The sequence below is a fragment of the Saccopteryx leptura genome, chromosome 6 (assembly GCF_036850995.1).
Source record: "Saccopteryx leptura isolate mSacLep1 chromosome 6, mSacLep1_pri_phased_curated, whole genome shotgun sequence".
Taxonomy (NCBI): domain Eukaryota; kingdom Metazoa; phylum Chordata; class Mammalia; order Chiroptera; family Emballonuridae; genus Saccopteryx; species Saccopteryx leptura.
Window position 1 is genome coordinate 53,946,064 of NC_089508.1, and position 14,669 is coordinate 53,960,732.

Genomic DNA, 14,669 nt, shown 5'->3' on the forward strand with positions numbered 1-14,669 from the left:
AATAAGGGATCCTGGAGTGGTGGAAATAAACATTCTGTATCTTGACTGCACCAATGTCAACATCCTGGCTGTGATAGTGTACTACAGTTTTGCAACATACTAGTTTGGAGAAAGTGGGTAAGTAGTACACAGAATCTCCCGTATTATTTCTTACAACTGCATATTGTAGCAGGAATTAGCTGCAAACAGAGAATAATGAATGCCCAGATAAGGAAGAAGAAAGATTTACTGGTAGCAGGCAGAGCCCGTGGGGCTAGTAGCACCAAAATCATGAGCTCCCTGAAGTTTGATTTCTTATATCTTATATACCTTTACAGCTTTAGCTTTCACATGACAAGTGCCTGATTTCTTTGACTTCTTTGTTTGCAGACCTTCATGACTTTTGTGTCTCCGGGAGGGGACAAGGTTATAGAGGAGGCTGGAGGGTCTGTCCTTGACTATTACATAACTCATTCTTCTTGCTGGTGCTGCAAGTTTATTTCAGGGAATTGACAACAATCAAGGACCACAGCTGTGGTTTGTTACTTTTCAAACTTTTTCCAGTCTGCCCTTCCTCCCTCAGTCCAAAACCTTGAGGTCACTAGTTTGAGCGTATGATTATTACAGGTCCCACCTCTTCTGCATTTTTCTGGTTTCTCCTCTCAATATGAATCTTCAATGATCTCAAAATAGTTTAATTTTTTTAAAAACCAGTCATGCAGCATGGCCTTCCCTTTGGTGACTCATTGTTCCTAAGATTTGAGATCCTGGAGTCTATAATCTCCACCTCCTAGGATCACCAGCTCCCTTCATGCTTTTTGTGCTCCATTCGCACTAGCGTTCTCTCAAAAGCTAGGTGGCTTTTGCAAATGCTGTCCCCATCTGAACCGTGCTTCCCTCTCTTCTATTTAATTCCTACTTTTCAGACCTCAGATGAAGCCTAAAGTCCTTAGGCCAACGTTCCCTAACTTCTCTAAAATCAAATTCTCCTATAAACTCCTTGCCCCGTATTTTCCTTTTCGATAGTATTGTACTTATATTCACCGCGGCACTTTAACATTAGTTTGCATAATTACTTGATTAATGCCTTTTCTTTACTAGACAGTTTCACAGGCGAGAAACTATATCAGTCTCACTGTCTGCAAAGCAGCTGGCTCCACACCTAGAACGCTCAGTAAGAACAGTATGAAGGCTGGAATGAATGGCTACGCCTGCGCCGGGTTCTCTAAACCGGACGCACAACACTGGCGTTGCACGTGGTATACGTCGCACGAGGTATACGTCACTTTCTCCCGGAAGACCCTTTCTCGGGAAACCACTCAAATTGCTGTCACTTCTCAGAATCTTTCGGTGGTGGCCATGGCTCTACCGCCCTTCTTCACCCCGGATCGCCCGGGCCCGCTGCCCCCGCAGCCGCTGCCTCCTGCTCCCTTCGGCTGCCCACCACCGCCGCTGCCCTCCCCGGCTTTCCCACCGCCTCTTCCCCAGCGGCCTGGCCCCTTTCCGGGGGCCTCCGCCCCCTTCCTCCAGCCTCCGCTGGCTTTGCAGCCCCGGGCCCCTGGGGAAGCCTCCCGCGGCGGCGGCGGCAGCAGCGGCGGTAGCGCCTTCTACCCGGTGCCGCCACCGCCCCTGCCTCCGCCGCCTCCCCAGTGCCGGCCCTTCCCGGGGATCGACACCGGCGAGCGCCCGCGGCCGCCGCCTCCAGGCCCGGGGCCGCCCTGGAGCCCGCGCTGGCCTGAGGCGCCGCCACCCGACGTGTTTGGGGACGTTGCCCTGCAACGCCTGCGCGACCGGCAATGGCTAGAGGCGGTGTTCGGGACCCCGCGGCGGGTGGGCTGTCCGGTGCCCCCGCGCACGCCCGTGGGGCCCAGCCTGGGCGAAGTGCGCGCGCGGTTACGCGGGGCTCTGCGCCTAGTGCGGCGGCTGCGCGGCCTGGGCCAGGCCCTGCGCGAGGCCGAGGCGGACGGCGCGGCCTGGGCACAGCTGCACGCCCAGGCGGCGCCCCTGCGCGCGGAGCTGGCCGAGCGACTTCAGTTGCTGACCCAGGCCGCCTATGTGGGCGAGGCACGGCGGAGGCTCGAGAGGGTCCGACGTCGCCGGCTGCGGCTTCGCGAAAGGGCCAGAGAACGCGAGGCCGAGCGGGAGGCTGAGGCCGCGCGAGCTGCGGAGCGCGAGCAAGAGATTGACCGCTGGCGGGTCAAGTGCGTGCAAGAGGTGGAGGAGAAGAAGCGGGTAAGAGCAGTGGTTGCGCATGGGAGCAAGGATAATAGTGTTTGGAACGTGAAGGTGCAGGAGGTTTGACCTACCATTTCCCAGGTGGAGCCTCTTTTTCCTCATTTGTATAACAAAAAGATAGCTTTTTCTTTCCGGCCTCTTATCTTCGTATTGATCGCGTGTTGATGATATGTAGTATGTGTACAACGCAAATGCTCTAGGTGCACTACAAAGACCTGTAGTCACAAGATTACATAGTGGCGTTGCAGGGATGACATCTCCTGCGCCAAGCTTCTCGCATTCTGACACCAACATTCAAGACTAACAAGCATCTGGTCTTAGATGATTTATTTTAAGACTACAAAATATAGAGACCTTGGGACATTTGCTCAGAGAACATATACCCTAATTGGCTGATGGGTCAATAGTGATGATTTCCCTAGGATTCCTTTGTTTACAAGCTTTAAATCACATATCGGGAGATTCAACAATGGTGTTTTTTGAGCACTTACTATATACTAGGCACTATGCTAAGGTTGGTACATATACCAGATCGTGAATCCTTTTAACAGCCCTGACAGGTAGGTTAGGTATTAACTCAACTTTACAGATTGGCAAATTAAGGCATAGGGAGATTAACCTGACAACAATCACATAACTGGCTTATGGCAGTTTCACTCCTGATTGGAGCCCAGGTTGTGTGATTCCAAAGCCTGTTGATCTCAGTTTTGAGGGTGAAACTGGAAATTGGTCAGATGGTTGTTTAAGACACTGTCATTACTTTTGAGTGCTTCTAAGCATCCCCCCTTCCTCCACTCTCCATTACCAGCTAGTGTTTCCTCCTCCTCCTCCTGGTGTCTTCTACAGCCATAGAGTTTGATGTAACTCCCCTTCTGAAGTGTATTGATGGACAGTTTTGTCTTCAAGTTCCCAAAAACATCAGTGCTTTTGAGAAGAACACTTGGAGGCAACACTTCCTTAATCTAAGGAAGTTTGAGTTAGTTCAGACATTTAATGAGGGCCCACTATATACTAGGCCCAGTGCTAGGTGCTAGGAATAGAGATAAATAGGGCATAGTGCTTGTTCTTAAGGGGCTTAGAGCCCCATAGGGAATCATGTCTGTATAGCGTTGTGTGTTAGAATGTCAACTGTAGGTGCTATAGGAGCCCAGAAAAGGAATATCTAATCTTTTGGGAAAGGTGTCTGGGAAGGCTTGGATGATAAAGTGACAACTGAACTGAGTCTTAAAGAAATGTCAAAGCCAAGTGAGAGCAACAGGTGCAGTTCAGGCAGAGGGAGTAACACACAGAGAAGTGTGAAACAGCATGATATATTGTAGCTGAAATGGTGGAACAGGTTCTGGTTTGACAGATGAGAAAGAGCTTTAGGCAAAAGCATCCTTACCACCTATGGTGAGGGTGTTGGAGATAGTCCCTTGAACAGTGGATTGAGGAACCAGAATTAGTCTACATGTGAGCCAACTTAAGAAGAGTAGAATAGGGTCTTCGTATGTTTGTTATGTTGATGATCCTTGGCAGTGGTGATTTTTAGGTTGTCACTGAGCATTGTAGAGTCCTGGGCCTTTTCAGTCCCATTCCTTATCTTCCTTGCTAGCTCCAATCTTTGGGTCCAGGTTTCTACATTTTTAATCAGAGCCCCAACTTTACAAGGAAATTTGAATGCAGATGTTGTTTGAACCACACGTTGAGAAACTCTGAGGATGAAACAAAGACCAATGCCACGTGGAAGCTGCAGAAAGGATAATCCTTTGGATGCACCCGTGTAGAGGGGTGTCTTGTGCACGATCTGGGAAATTGGAGTGTAGGTCTAGTAGAGTCTTTCTTAACCCTGGGACTCTCTGATCTCCGAAACCTCACTGCTGGGCACCTGTCCTGTCCTCATGGGCTCTCTTTTCTCCTCCAGGAGCAGGAACTTAAAGCTGCTGCTGATGGTGTCTTATCTGAAGTGAGGAAAAAACAAGCAGACACGAAAAGAATGGTGGACATTCTTCGGGCCTTGGAGAAATTGAGGAAACTCAGGAAAGAGGCTGCAGCAAGGAAAGGTAACCATGGCTTTCTATTTCTACTGGCACTTCTCTCTTTGTTCCCCTGCTTCTTCCCTTTCTTTACCAGAGTGTTTGCCCTCCCCCAAAATTTTGAAGAAAAATGCTTGATACAAACTGAGCTTGTCAGCAGTACCTCAGAACTTTTGAAGTAGGAAGTCTCAGAAGATGTTTAGCACTTGGTAGCCAAAGCTGAAAGACAGGTGTGAGATCCCACTGTACCATCTTCCCCTTCACTCATCATTCCCACCCCAGACATTCCTGGCTACATTTTTGCAAGTGAAGTTAACATGGTTGGTCAACTTTACCCATGTGCCTAGTTGAAAGCTATCATATCCTATCCTTACTTGATGCTTCTGAAGATGTTGAAACTTGGCATGTTCCTTCAGATACATTTAAAACCTGAAACATGGATATTTGAAGAGGCAGGAAGGATTGGACAGGGAGTGAGTGCCCTGTAAAAGCCTCTTCATCTGCATGTCACTTTTGGACTCGGAAAACCTCAGTGGTCTCCTCTTGCTTCTAGAGTTCCCAGTTTGCTTTCCATTTGCCTGTTCAGGTCTTTGCTCTGACAGTCTATTCAGCTGGAGGGCCCTCATTCCCATCTTTGCTATTTGAAGTTCTCACTGTCCTTCAAAACCAAATTTAGATGGAATATCTTCCATTCTTCTCTGCTCTGGGTTGAGGCGACCTCCTGCTCCTTCTCACTTGCACCTGGTTTGGGCTACGTGCTGCCTTGTTTAGTAGGTTGTAGGCATTGACCTTCATCAGGGATATTTGAGAGTACACAAATTAGCAAATACCATGATAGCAAATGCATTATTCTCTGTGGTTTAAAATATAAATGAAAACTTCAATTCAGACCCTTAAATAAAATGTTGTTGGGATGTGACCATTGTGTGTTCAGCCAGGTTTATTCACTAGCTAAGTGATGTGCTTCTACATTTCAGCCCTTAGAGTGGCTGATTCAGATTCAGGCCTCAGATTCAGATGACTCCATAGGGGACTTGTGAGTCATCTACTACTCTGAGTCATCTAGAGTTGCATCTACTGTGTCTACCCACGTATGAGAACACAAAACACGAGGCCTACTATTTAATGTTCCCCTACTCCATGTCCTCCATGAGGTGAGGTCAGCAATATTTTGCCAAGTGAATTTACAATCATAATTTCCCACAATTAGCCTCCCTCTGTTTGGTCCAAAAGAAAGAATAAATTTTAGGAGGAATTATAATTTATAAAAAATAGGCTCTGGCCTGACCAGGTGGTGGTGTAGTGGATAGAGTGTCGGGCTGGGACATGGAGGACCCAGGTTCAAAACCCTGAGGTCACGGGCTTGAGCGTGGGCTCATGTAGCTTGAGTGCGGGCTCACCAGCTTGAGTGCAGGGTCACTGGCTTGAGCATGGATCATAGACATGACCCCATGGTCACTGGCTTGAAGCCCAAGGTCGCTGGCTTGAGCCAAGGTTACTAGCTTGAACAAGGGGTCACTCAGTCTGCTGTAACCCCCTGATCAAGGCACATATGAGAAACCAATCAATGAACAACTAAGGTACCACAATGAAAAATTGATGTTTCTCATCTCTCTCCCTTCCTATCTGTCTGTCTCTATCTGTCCCATTACCTGTCCCTCTTTCTGTCATAAAAAAAAAAGGCTCTAAAGTTTACTGATTTGAATTTTAAAATGACTTGGTTGCTTTGTGTACTTCAAGCAGCTTTCTTAACTTCTCTCTTCAGGCGTATGCACCTTGAAGAGTAAGTTGCTTACCTCCAAGTAAGTACTGAGAAAATGAGGCTGGATATGTAAAGTAGGGGCACATCGCAAAGTGTGTTATGGGCCAGGCTAGACATGTCACCCTTGCTTACAGCTGAGGGGAACCATTGAGAGAGTTTAAGCAGAGAGTGAAATGATGACAAAGATCAGTGCTGACAGAGCAGAGAAAGGTCTGGAGCATCTAGGAAGAGAGACCGGTAAGGCTGTTGTAGTCTGGGCAGAGATAATGTGGGAGTATGAACTACAGGCCAGATGGTGAGTTGGAGAAAAGTAAAGTGGAGAGAGCAAGACAGTGTGTGTATGTGTGCATAGAAATAAATAATTTGGGGAACTCAGCATGTTGGAGCTAAAGGGAAAAAATGATTTCCAGGTTCTGGCTTGATGTACTGAATGAATGATGATACCATTTTAATTGGTCAGGAAGGCAGGAGGAAGAGGAGGAGGAGGAGGCTTTGGGTTGACAAGTTCAGTTTGGGACCTGTTGAGTGTGAGATGCCTTTGGGACATCTGGATAAGGGTTCATGAGCCTGTAAACAGACCTTAAGGAGGTTATACAGTGTGTTCGTAAAGTCATGGTGCACTTTTGACCGGTCACAGGAAAGCAACAAAAGACGATAAAAATGTGAAATCTGCACCAAATAAAAGGAAAACTCGCCCAGTTTCATACCTATTCAGTGCAGTTCGATGTGGGCTCACGCACAGATTTTTTAGGGCTCCTTAGGTAGCTATCCTGTATAGCCTCTACAGACTCGTCACTGACTGATGGCCTACCAGAACGGGGTTTCTCCACCAAACTGCCGGTTTTCTTCAACTGCTTATCCCACTGAGTAATGAGTAATGTTATTCCTATGTGGTGGCGCTTCATTATAAACGTGCCGATATTCACGTTGCACTTTGGTCACAGATTTGAATTTAGCGAGCCACAGAACACACTGAACTTTCCTCTGTACTGTCCACATCTCGACTGGCATGGCCGTGGGCTGCTCTGCTGTATATATGGTGTTATGTCATCTGCGCATGTGCACATGCTGCCACATTATCCTAAAGAAACTGGGAGGGTTTTCCTTTTATTTGGTGCAGATTTCACATTTCTATCGTCTTTTGTTGCTTTCCTGTGACTGGTCAAAAGTGCACCATGACTTTATGGACACACTGTATATTGTGCTGAGTGCCAAAAAGACAAAGTCCAGGAGAATGTTAAAATCAAGATGAAAAAAGAGGATGCCACAAAAGAGATAAAGAGAGGTCAGAGAGCCAGGAGAAAAAGATTACTTCCTGCAGAGTGGCAAATGCTCAGAGAGATTGTGCCGTCTTGGCATGTTTCTTTGTGCTTCAGTTTCCTCATCTGTAAGAAAGGAATGATGATAGCACTTACCCAGGAGGTGTTACAGTGATTAAATTAGTAAGCATGGGTAAAGTACTTAAAACAGTCCTGGAACATAGTAAATGCTGTATAAGTGTTTCATCTTATTCTTATCACGTAATAAAAAGCTTGAGAAACATCCATAGGAATTAGTACCCTGTAGATTACTGACCTATGTTAGGGGCATTTCAGTGGAGTGGTAGGAGTAGAATCCTACTGCTAGAGTGGATCAAAGGGAGTAGGACATAAGAAAAACAAAGAGTGAGTTTAACTTACTAAAAGTTTGCCTGTGCCTGACCAGTGGTGGTACAGTGGATAGAGCTTTGACCTGGGACACTGAGGTATCTGGTTTGAAACCCTTAGGTTGCCGGCTTGAGCGCAAGCTCATTGGCTTGAGTGTGGGCTTGCCAGCCTGAGTGCAGGGTTGCTGGCTTGAGCCCAAAAGTCACTGGCTTGAAGCCCAAGGTCGCTGGCTTGCACAAGGGGTCACTCGCTCTGCTATAACCTCCTGGCCAAGGCACATATGAGAATGCAATCAGTGAATAACTAAGGAGACTAAGGAGCCACAGCAAAGAATTGATGCTCCTCATCTCTCTCCCTTCCTGTCTGTCTGTCCCTATCTGTCCCTCTCTCTGTCTCTGTCACAAAAAAAATAAAAAAGAATAACATTTTCAAGGACCGACAGGATGGACCACATTTCCATCACCTTAGGATGACTCATTTAGCACTAAAGCAGCTTTTATATTGTGAGGCCATTCTGGTATGAGTGCACAATTGCAATCTACATGGGTATTCATTAAATTTAAAAAGTTTTCCTTAGAAAATTTTATGAAAAATTTCACACATACAAAAATAGAACACCTAAATAAAATAACCATCATCAAGTATGATGCCATTATCACATGAAATTGGTAATAGTTCTTGGATATCACCTAATAACTAGCCTAAAATGTTTCCCAGTTGTGGCTCTAGCTGTGTTGGCTAGACTATTAGCTGACTCCACAGTTAAATCAGGGTGACCAACCATCCCAAGTTCCCAGGACACTGGGCTTTCAAATGCTAAAACCTATGCTGAGGTCGCCGGTTCGAAACCCTGGGCTTGCCTGGTCAAGGTACATATGGGAGTTGATGCTTCCAGCTCCTCCCCACCTTCTCCCTCTGTCACTCTCTCCTTTCTCTCTCCCATTCTGTCTCTCTCTCTCCTCTCTAAAATGAATTTAAAAAAAAATTAAAAAAAAAAAAAAACTGCTGCAAATGCTAAAACCAGGCAAACTGAAACATGTGGCCACCCTCGTCTTAGCAGCAGACTATGACGTCAGTGTGTTTGGGTGAGTATATTTCTTCCTTAATATTTACATGTATTCTCCATGAACTTCAGATTGAGAGGGAGAACTGGGGAAATATCACAATGAAAAAGTACAGACAATGCCTTCCTGTAGTGAGCCTACTCTCCAACTGTAGGGTCAAAACCATCAGAAATAAACAAAATCACAGGTTAAGTTGTATGCTCCAGAGAGAAGAATCAAAGGAAAGAGAAAATCAGGGTAGGGTCAGATTAATTAGAGACTCGAGGAGAGCAAATTTGCCTGACCAGGTTGTGGCGCAGTGGATAGAGCATCGGACTGGGATGTGAAGGACCCAGGTTCAGGACCCCAAGATCACTGACTTGAGCACAGGCTCACCAGCTTGAGCATGGGGTCGCTGGCTTGAGCGTGGGATCATAGACATGACCCCATGGTTGCTGGCTTGAGCAAGGGGTCACTTGCTTTGCTATAGCTCCCCCCATCAAGGCACGTATGAGAAAACAGTCAGTGAACAACTAAGGAGCTGCAACAAAGAATTGATGCTTCTCATCTCTCTCCCTTCCTGTCTGTCTATTTCTATTTGTCCCTCTCTCTGACTCTGTCTCTGTCAAAAAAAAAAAAAAAAAAGATCAAATTTATCCTTGAAGATTGGTTAGAATTCACAAATTCTAAGCCAATTCCTACTGTAAGTGAGACTTGGAGTCTGCTCATTAGAACACAGACTTTGGGATGAGAAAATGTAACTAAAATACCATTTGGATCTCGTTGCCTAGGGGTCTGTCCTCCAGCCTCAGCAGATGAGACTTTCGAGCATCATCTTCAGCGACTGAGAAAACTCATTAAAAAACGCTCTGAACTCTATGAAGCTGAAGAGAGAGCCCTCAGAGTTATGTTGGAAGGAGAACAAGAAGAAGAGAGGAAAAGAGAATTAGAAAAGAAACAGAGGAAAGAAAAAGAGAAAATTTTACTGCAGAAGCGTGAAATTGAGTCCAAGTTATTTGGGGATCCAGGTAAGTTCCTCTGTAACCAGTGGAGAAAAGGAAAATACTAGATTGACTTTTCCTCATGGGTGACCTCACCCTAAGCTAAGGGGTAGTAGGCAACAGTGACACCTTCGGGGTTTGAAATTCTAAACTGCATTCTGGAAATCATGGATAAAGATGAAACCCATTTGATCATATTGTCGTTATAGGCTTGGTCATCTTGCCTTGACGACTTTAGATGTGAAGCACGATAATGTGGTGTTCTGGCTTTTCTTTTTCAGATGAGTTCCCACTCGCTCAGCTCTTGCAGCCTTTCCGACAGTATTACCTCCAAGCTGAGCACTCCCTGCCGGCGCTGATCCAGATAAGGTCAGAGGGGCACACTCTATGTCACCTGTATCTTTTTCTTTTTTTAAGTTTCTAGTGGGCTTATATAAAGTTTCCGAGTTTCAGGGAAGCTGCGCACGTCTTGTGTAGTCCTCATTCACCCTTGAGAAGCAGATGTCCCTATTTTAACAGGTGAAGAAACAAAATCAAGTTGTGGCTGGCTCTTTTGTGTTCTCTCAGGCTGTGCTGTTATATTGACTTGAAGCTTTGACCTCTGTTTTCCAGTTTTTTTCTGTTAAACAGACCCTCCTCCACTTGCCTGTAGAGACGAAGACATTCTGCTGACTTGTGAGTTCTTACAGGTCAAAGCCAGGAGAGCTAGGAACAAGGAGTCTCATCTTTATATGCTAAATTTTGTAGCTCTCTAGGTCTCACTCTATTCACCTATAGAATGAAAATGGTGGACCAGAATGTGGCCTTCAAACTTTGGCAATAGTTCTCTTCCCAAATGCAGTCTTTGGACAAATCAGTTTATTAGACAGAATGATTGAATGGGTTCCACAGGCAGCTTAAATCTGTTATTGACTGGAAGCACTTTGTTGTCTCTAGACTCCCCAGACCATCTACTTGGGGCCTAGGGGCTTCAAAGCCTGGTTTGAAAACCTAAGTGATCTGTTCTCTGAGATTCCTTCCAAAGCTCCAACAATGCTCTTTTGCATACCAACTTTATGTTCTGGGAAAAGTGTATTTCTGGCTAATATACAAGTTTTAGCTTTTAAATGTGAGTACATCTAATTCTTGTTATTTAGAGTAACTGTTCTATAAAGCCACAAGTACTGAATGAAAGAATACTGAACTGCCGTTCCTAAAAGACGTACAGGGTTAGGTTTCTATGAGCCTCTGGCCAGAACATTTTTGTCAAATGATCAATACAAAACATTGTTTATGGGACCTGGCCGGTTGGCTCAGCAGTAGAGCATAGGCCCAGCATGTGAATGTCCCGGGTTCGATTCCCAGTCAGAGCACACAGGGGAAGCGACCATCTGCTTCTCCACCCCTCTCCCTTCTCTCTCTGTCTCTTCTATCTCTCTTCCCCTCCCGAAGTCATGGCTTGGTTGGAGCAAACTGGTTCTGGGTGCTGAGGATGGCTCCATGGCCTTGCCTCAAGTGCTAAAAACAAACGAACAAACAGTAGCTCAGTTGCAGAGCAACAGCACAACAGCCCCAGATGGGCAGAGCATCACCCCATAGGTGGCAGGCCGGGTCGATACGGGTTGGGGAGCATGCTGGAGTCTGTCTCTCTGCCTCCTCACTTCTCACTTAAGAAAAATTAAAAACCAAAACATTATTTTATGAGTATTTCTTTTTAAAAACACCGTATTTACTATATCTTGTTGATTCATTATCATTGAACTCATGGCTAACAGCATAACTTATGCTTGAACGTAGTTTATGTAATTATACATGTATTCTCCGTAAGGCACATCACAGCCTTCTCATGCTCGCTAGCACTTCGGTACTATACTTTGGTGTCATTTTAAATGGCAAAATTGCCAATAAAAAGCACAAAAATGCAAAAAAAGTGATATTAAATAGACTGTTTACAGTATGAGAGCTGAAAACAAGAAGCAGAGTGTCACCTTGTTTGACCTCAGTTGGAGTGTGCCCGTTGGCGACTAATACTTTTCACCACTCTGCATGTTGGCAAGTGACCACAAAAACACCACAAGTAATGATTTGGGGGTTACAAATAAATTTTAGTGAATAGGCAGATTTACAAATATGGAATCTGCAAATAATGAGAATTGACTATACGTATATTATCTGTAAGATTATAAGTTCTTTGGAGTTTTTTCCCCTTTTTTTATGTACGTTTAAGAAATACAGTTTTTTGCGTAATTCCTAGTAATCTAGTTCTTTTAGTATATGTGCTTCTGAAGCGAGCACAGGAATCTAGTTCTTTAGTGGACTAGTACGTCAGTCATTGAAAAGGTAAGTTCTGAAATAGAATACTTAGTTGCTGAACATCTTGCTTGGACTAAAACAGAAATAAACAGTTATTCTATGATGTTCTTATTAAGGCATGATTGGGATCAGTACCTGGTGCCATCTGATCATCCTAAAGGCAACTTCGTTCCCCAAGGATGGGTTCTTCCCCCGCTCCCCAGCAACGACATCTGGGCAACTGCCATTAAGCTGCAATAATAAAGATGCTCCAGGCATATGGACCAGGCAACGCTCTTTCCAGCTGTAAATACTAGTGATGCTGCCATCTTCTTGTGCTATAGATTAAACAACCACCTGTAAACTCCACATGGCATGGCCTTACCCAGAAATTATATTTGCCTTCTGTGCTCTGTCCTGGCCAGAGGGGCTTCTTGAATCAGGAGATTAATCTGGTTCTTTAGGTAAGGACCTGGGTAAACTGGGGCTCTTACCACATGCCCTGGTCCACTGAATTTGCCTCTGTTTTGAGGGGCTTGGTCCAGAGTGACTTGCTGATTTACTCAACTTTCTTGTGTGGTGGTGGGTAAGTACACACTCTACCCTCGACACAGGTGTGCACTGGGTGGTTTAGCAGCCCTGTGCCCAGCACTGAGTGCGAAGGCAAGCCTGATGCAAAACTTCCTTGCCCTTCTTACCCAAAAAGCCCCCTGACTTCCAGGAAGGAAGGTCAGAAATGTTTTTTTATCTTTGGTTTTGTGAATCCCACTTTCAGTACAGATTGAGGAGCCATAGACTATGGGCTGGGCTGGCAGGAGAGCTGGCGGCGTAGTCAGATTGTCCCGTGGAGAATTTGGAGCACCTGAAGGGTGCCTGTACCCAAACTGGATCATGTTTTAATGGATGATGGCACACTTTCCCCGTGTTGGAAGGGTCCTAATGAAAGGAACTGCTTTTAAGTTCCTAGAGGTGTAGTTGTTCAGAATCCCTCAGGATAGAAATTGATTTCCCTATGGGAGTAAGAACTTAATCCAATGCACTCAGTAGGGGACGGAATTGCTATGGAATTTTCTTTGGAACTCAAGCTCCAAAAATATCCATGCAGTTAAAGCTGGGGAGAAGCAGATAAAAGTAATAAAATTTATTTTTTTACATTCATTAATAAATGCTGTTGTGCCTGGAGATGATCAATGATATGTCAGTTCTTTATTTTGTTTTGCCTTTTGTCATTTATTATTTATATTTCCAAAAAGCTAAATAAATATCATTTTTATTTTTTAGTTTGAGCCATTGCCCCCAATTTGTTCCCTCTCAAGTCACTACACACACATTCGCATTGATAAAACACATTTTTCACTGTAAAATTCAAACTTAGGCATTTGCTATAGGAGAGTGAATCTCAAACACTAAACTTCGTAGAATCCACCTCTGGATAGGCAGGGAAGGACACCGTTAACTTTGGAAGTGATTTTATGAAGTTGAAAGCTGTTGGGTGCAAGATGCCAACACCTTTGTCCCTTTGTGTTGTTTAACCCACTCTTAAGTTTATGTAGAGTGCGTTGCACAGTTACCAGGGTGTATGCAAGCCAGCATGCCTCCCAAGTGTGTGTCTAAGCTCATAAACCTGAAAATCTGATGTGATTAGCCTCACATAACCCCATGGGCTTGTGTGCCCTTTTGTTATATAAATCTCTACCATTTGCTCTCTGGTGAGGTACAGAAAAAGTAGAAATGAAAGATGACTTGTACGTTGTACGTTTGGTGTCCAGACAGCCTTGCCGTTAAGAAATTGCCTTGATGGGGCAGGGACGTGAAGCAGGGACTCCGGAAAAATCAGGCAGCACAACCCAAGAAGGCATTTAATGCCAGGTGGAGAAAACCATTTCCTTTGTTCTCTGGCAGTTTCTGCAAAGTTTTAATAAAGTGTGAGTTATCTTTGTCTGGTTTTTGTTTTGTAACTTTTTCTTGATTGCCTTGGTAGTGGTGGTGGCAGCAGCCACTGGTACTTAGAAAGAAAAGATTTATAGTGGTATCTTTAACAAATGATATGTCTGAGAATATGGACAGTGTCATAGTAATCTTATCCCACAGTCTTAAAAAAATATTGTAGAAAATTTCAAACATATCAAAAGTAAAGAGAATAATACAATATTTCCCATATACCCATCATCCAGCTTCAAATAATTGTCAACTCATGGACAATCTTGTTTCATCTGTACCTTCACCAAGCACTCTGCAGTATTTTGAAGCAAATCCTAGACATACTTCATAAGTTTTTCAGTATATACCTCTAAAAGATATTTTAAAAATTTAACCACAGTGCCCTATCACACCTAGTGAAATAAATAACTCCTTAATAACATCAAAAAACTAGTCAGTGTTCAAATTTCCTTACTAATGTGTGTTTTACATTTTGTACAAATCAACCTCTTGATGCAATCTATGCATTGTTGATTGATATGTCTGTTAGTGTTTGATAATTTATAGGTCTCTCCTGTTTACTTGTGTACACTCCTGCACTTTTTCTCTCCCTTGTAATGTATTACTTGAAAAAAATCACGTCATTTCTTCCTGAAGAGTTCCCAGTCTGGATTTTGCTAATTGCATCCTTCTGAGAGCATGTTCCTCTGTTCCGTATTTCTTATAATTTGGTGATTAGACAGAGCTGTACTGTCTGATATGGTAGCCATGTGTAGTTATTGGGCACTTGAAATTGG

General features: G+C 44.5%; 1 protein-coding gene across 1 annotated transcript; it reads left to right on the plus strand.

The window, feature by feature from the left end:
• Window positions 1-1,291: 1,291 nt before the first annotated feature.
• Window positions 1,292-13,891, plus strand: PDCD7 (programmed cell death 7). The gene is made up of 5 exons (XM_066342632.1): window positions 1,292-2,211; window positions 4,118-4,256; window positions 9,472-9,708; window positions 9,963-10,050; window positions 12,090-13,891. Exons 1-5 carry the CDS (start codon window positions 1,339-1,341, stop codon window positions 12,211-12,213), a joined length of 1,461 nt encoding a protein of 486 aa, XP_066198729.1. The 5' UTR covers window positions 1,292-1,338; the 3' UTR covers window positions 12,214-13,891.
• The last annotated feature ends 778 nt before the right edge of the window (window positions 13,892-14,669 follow it).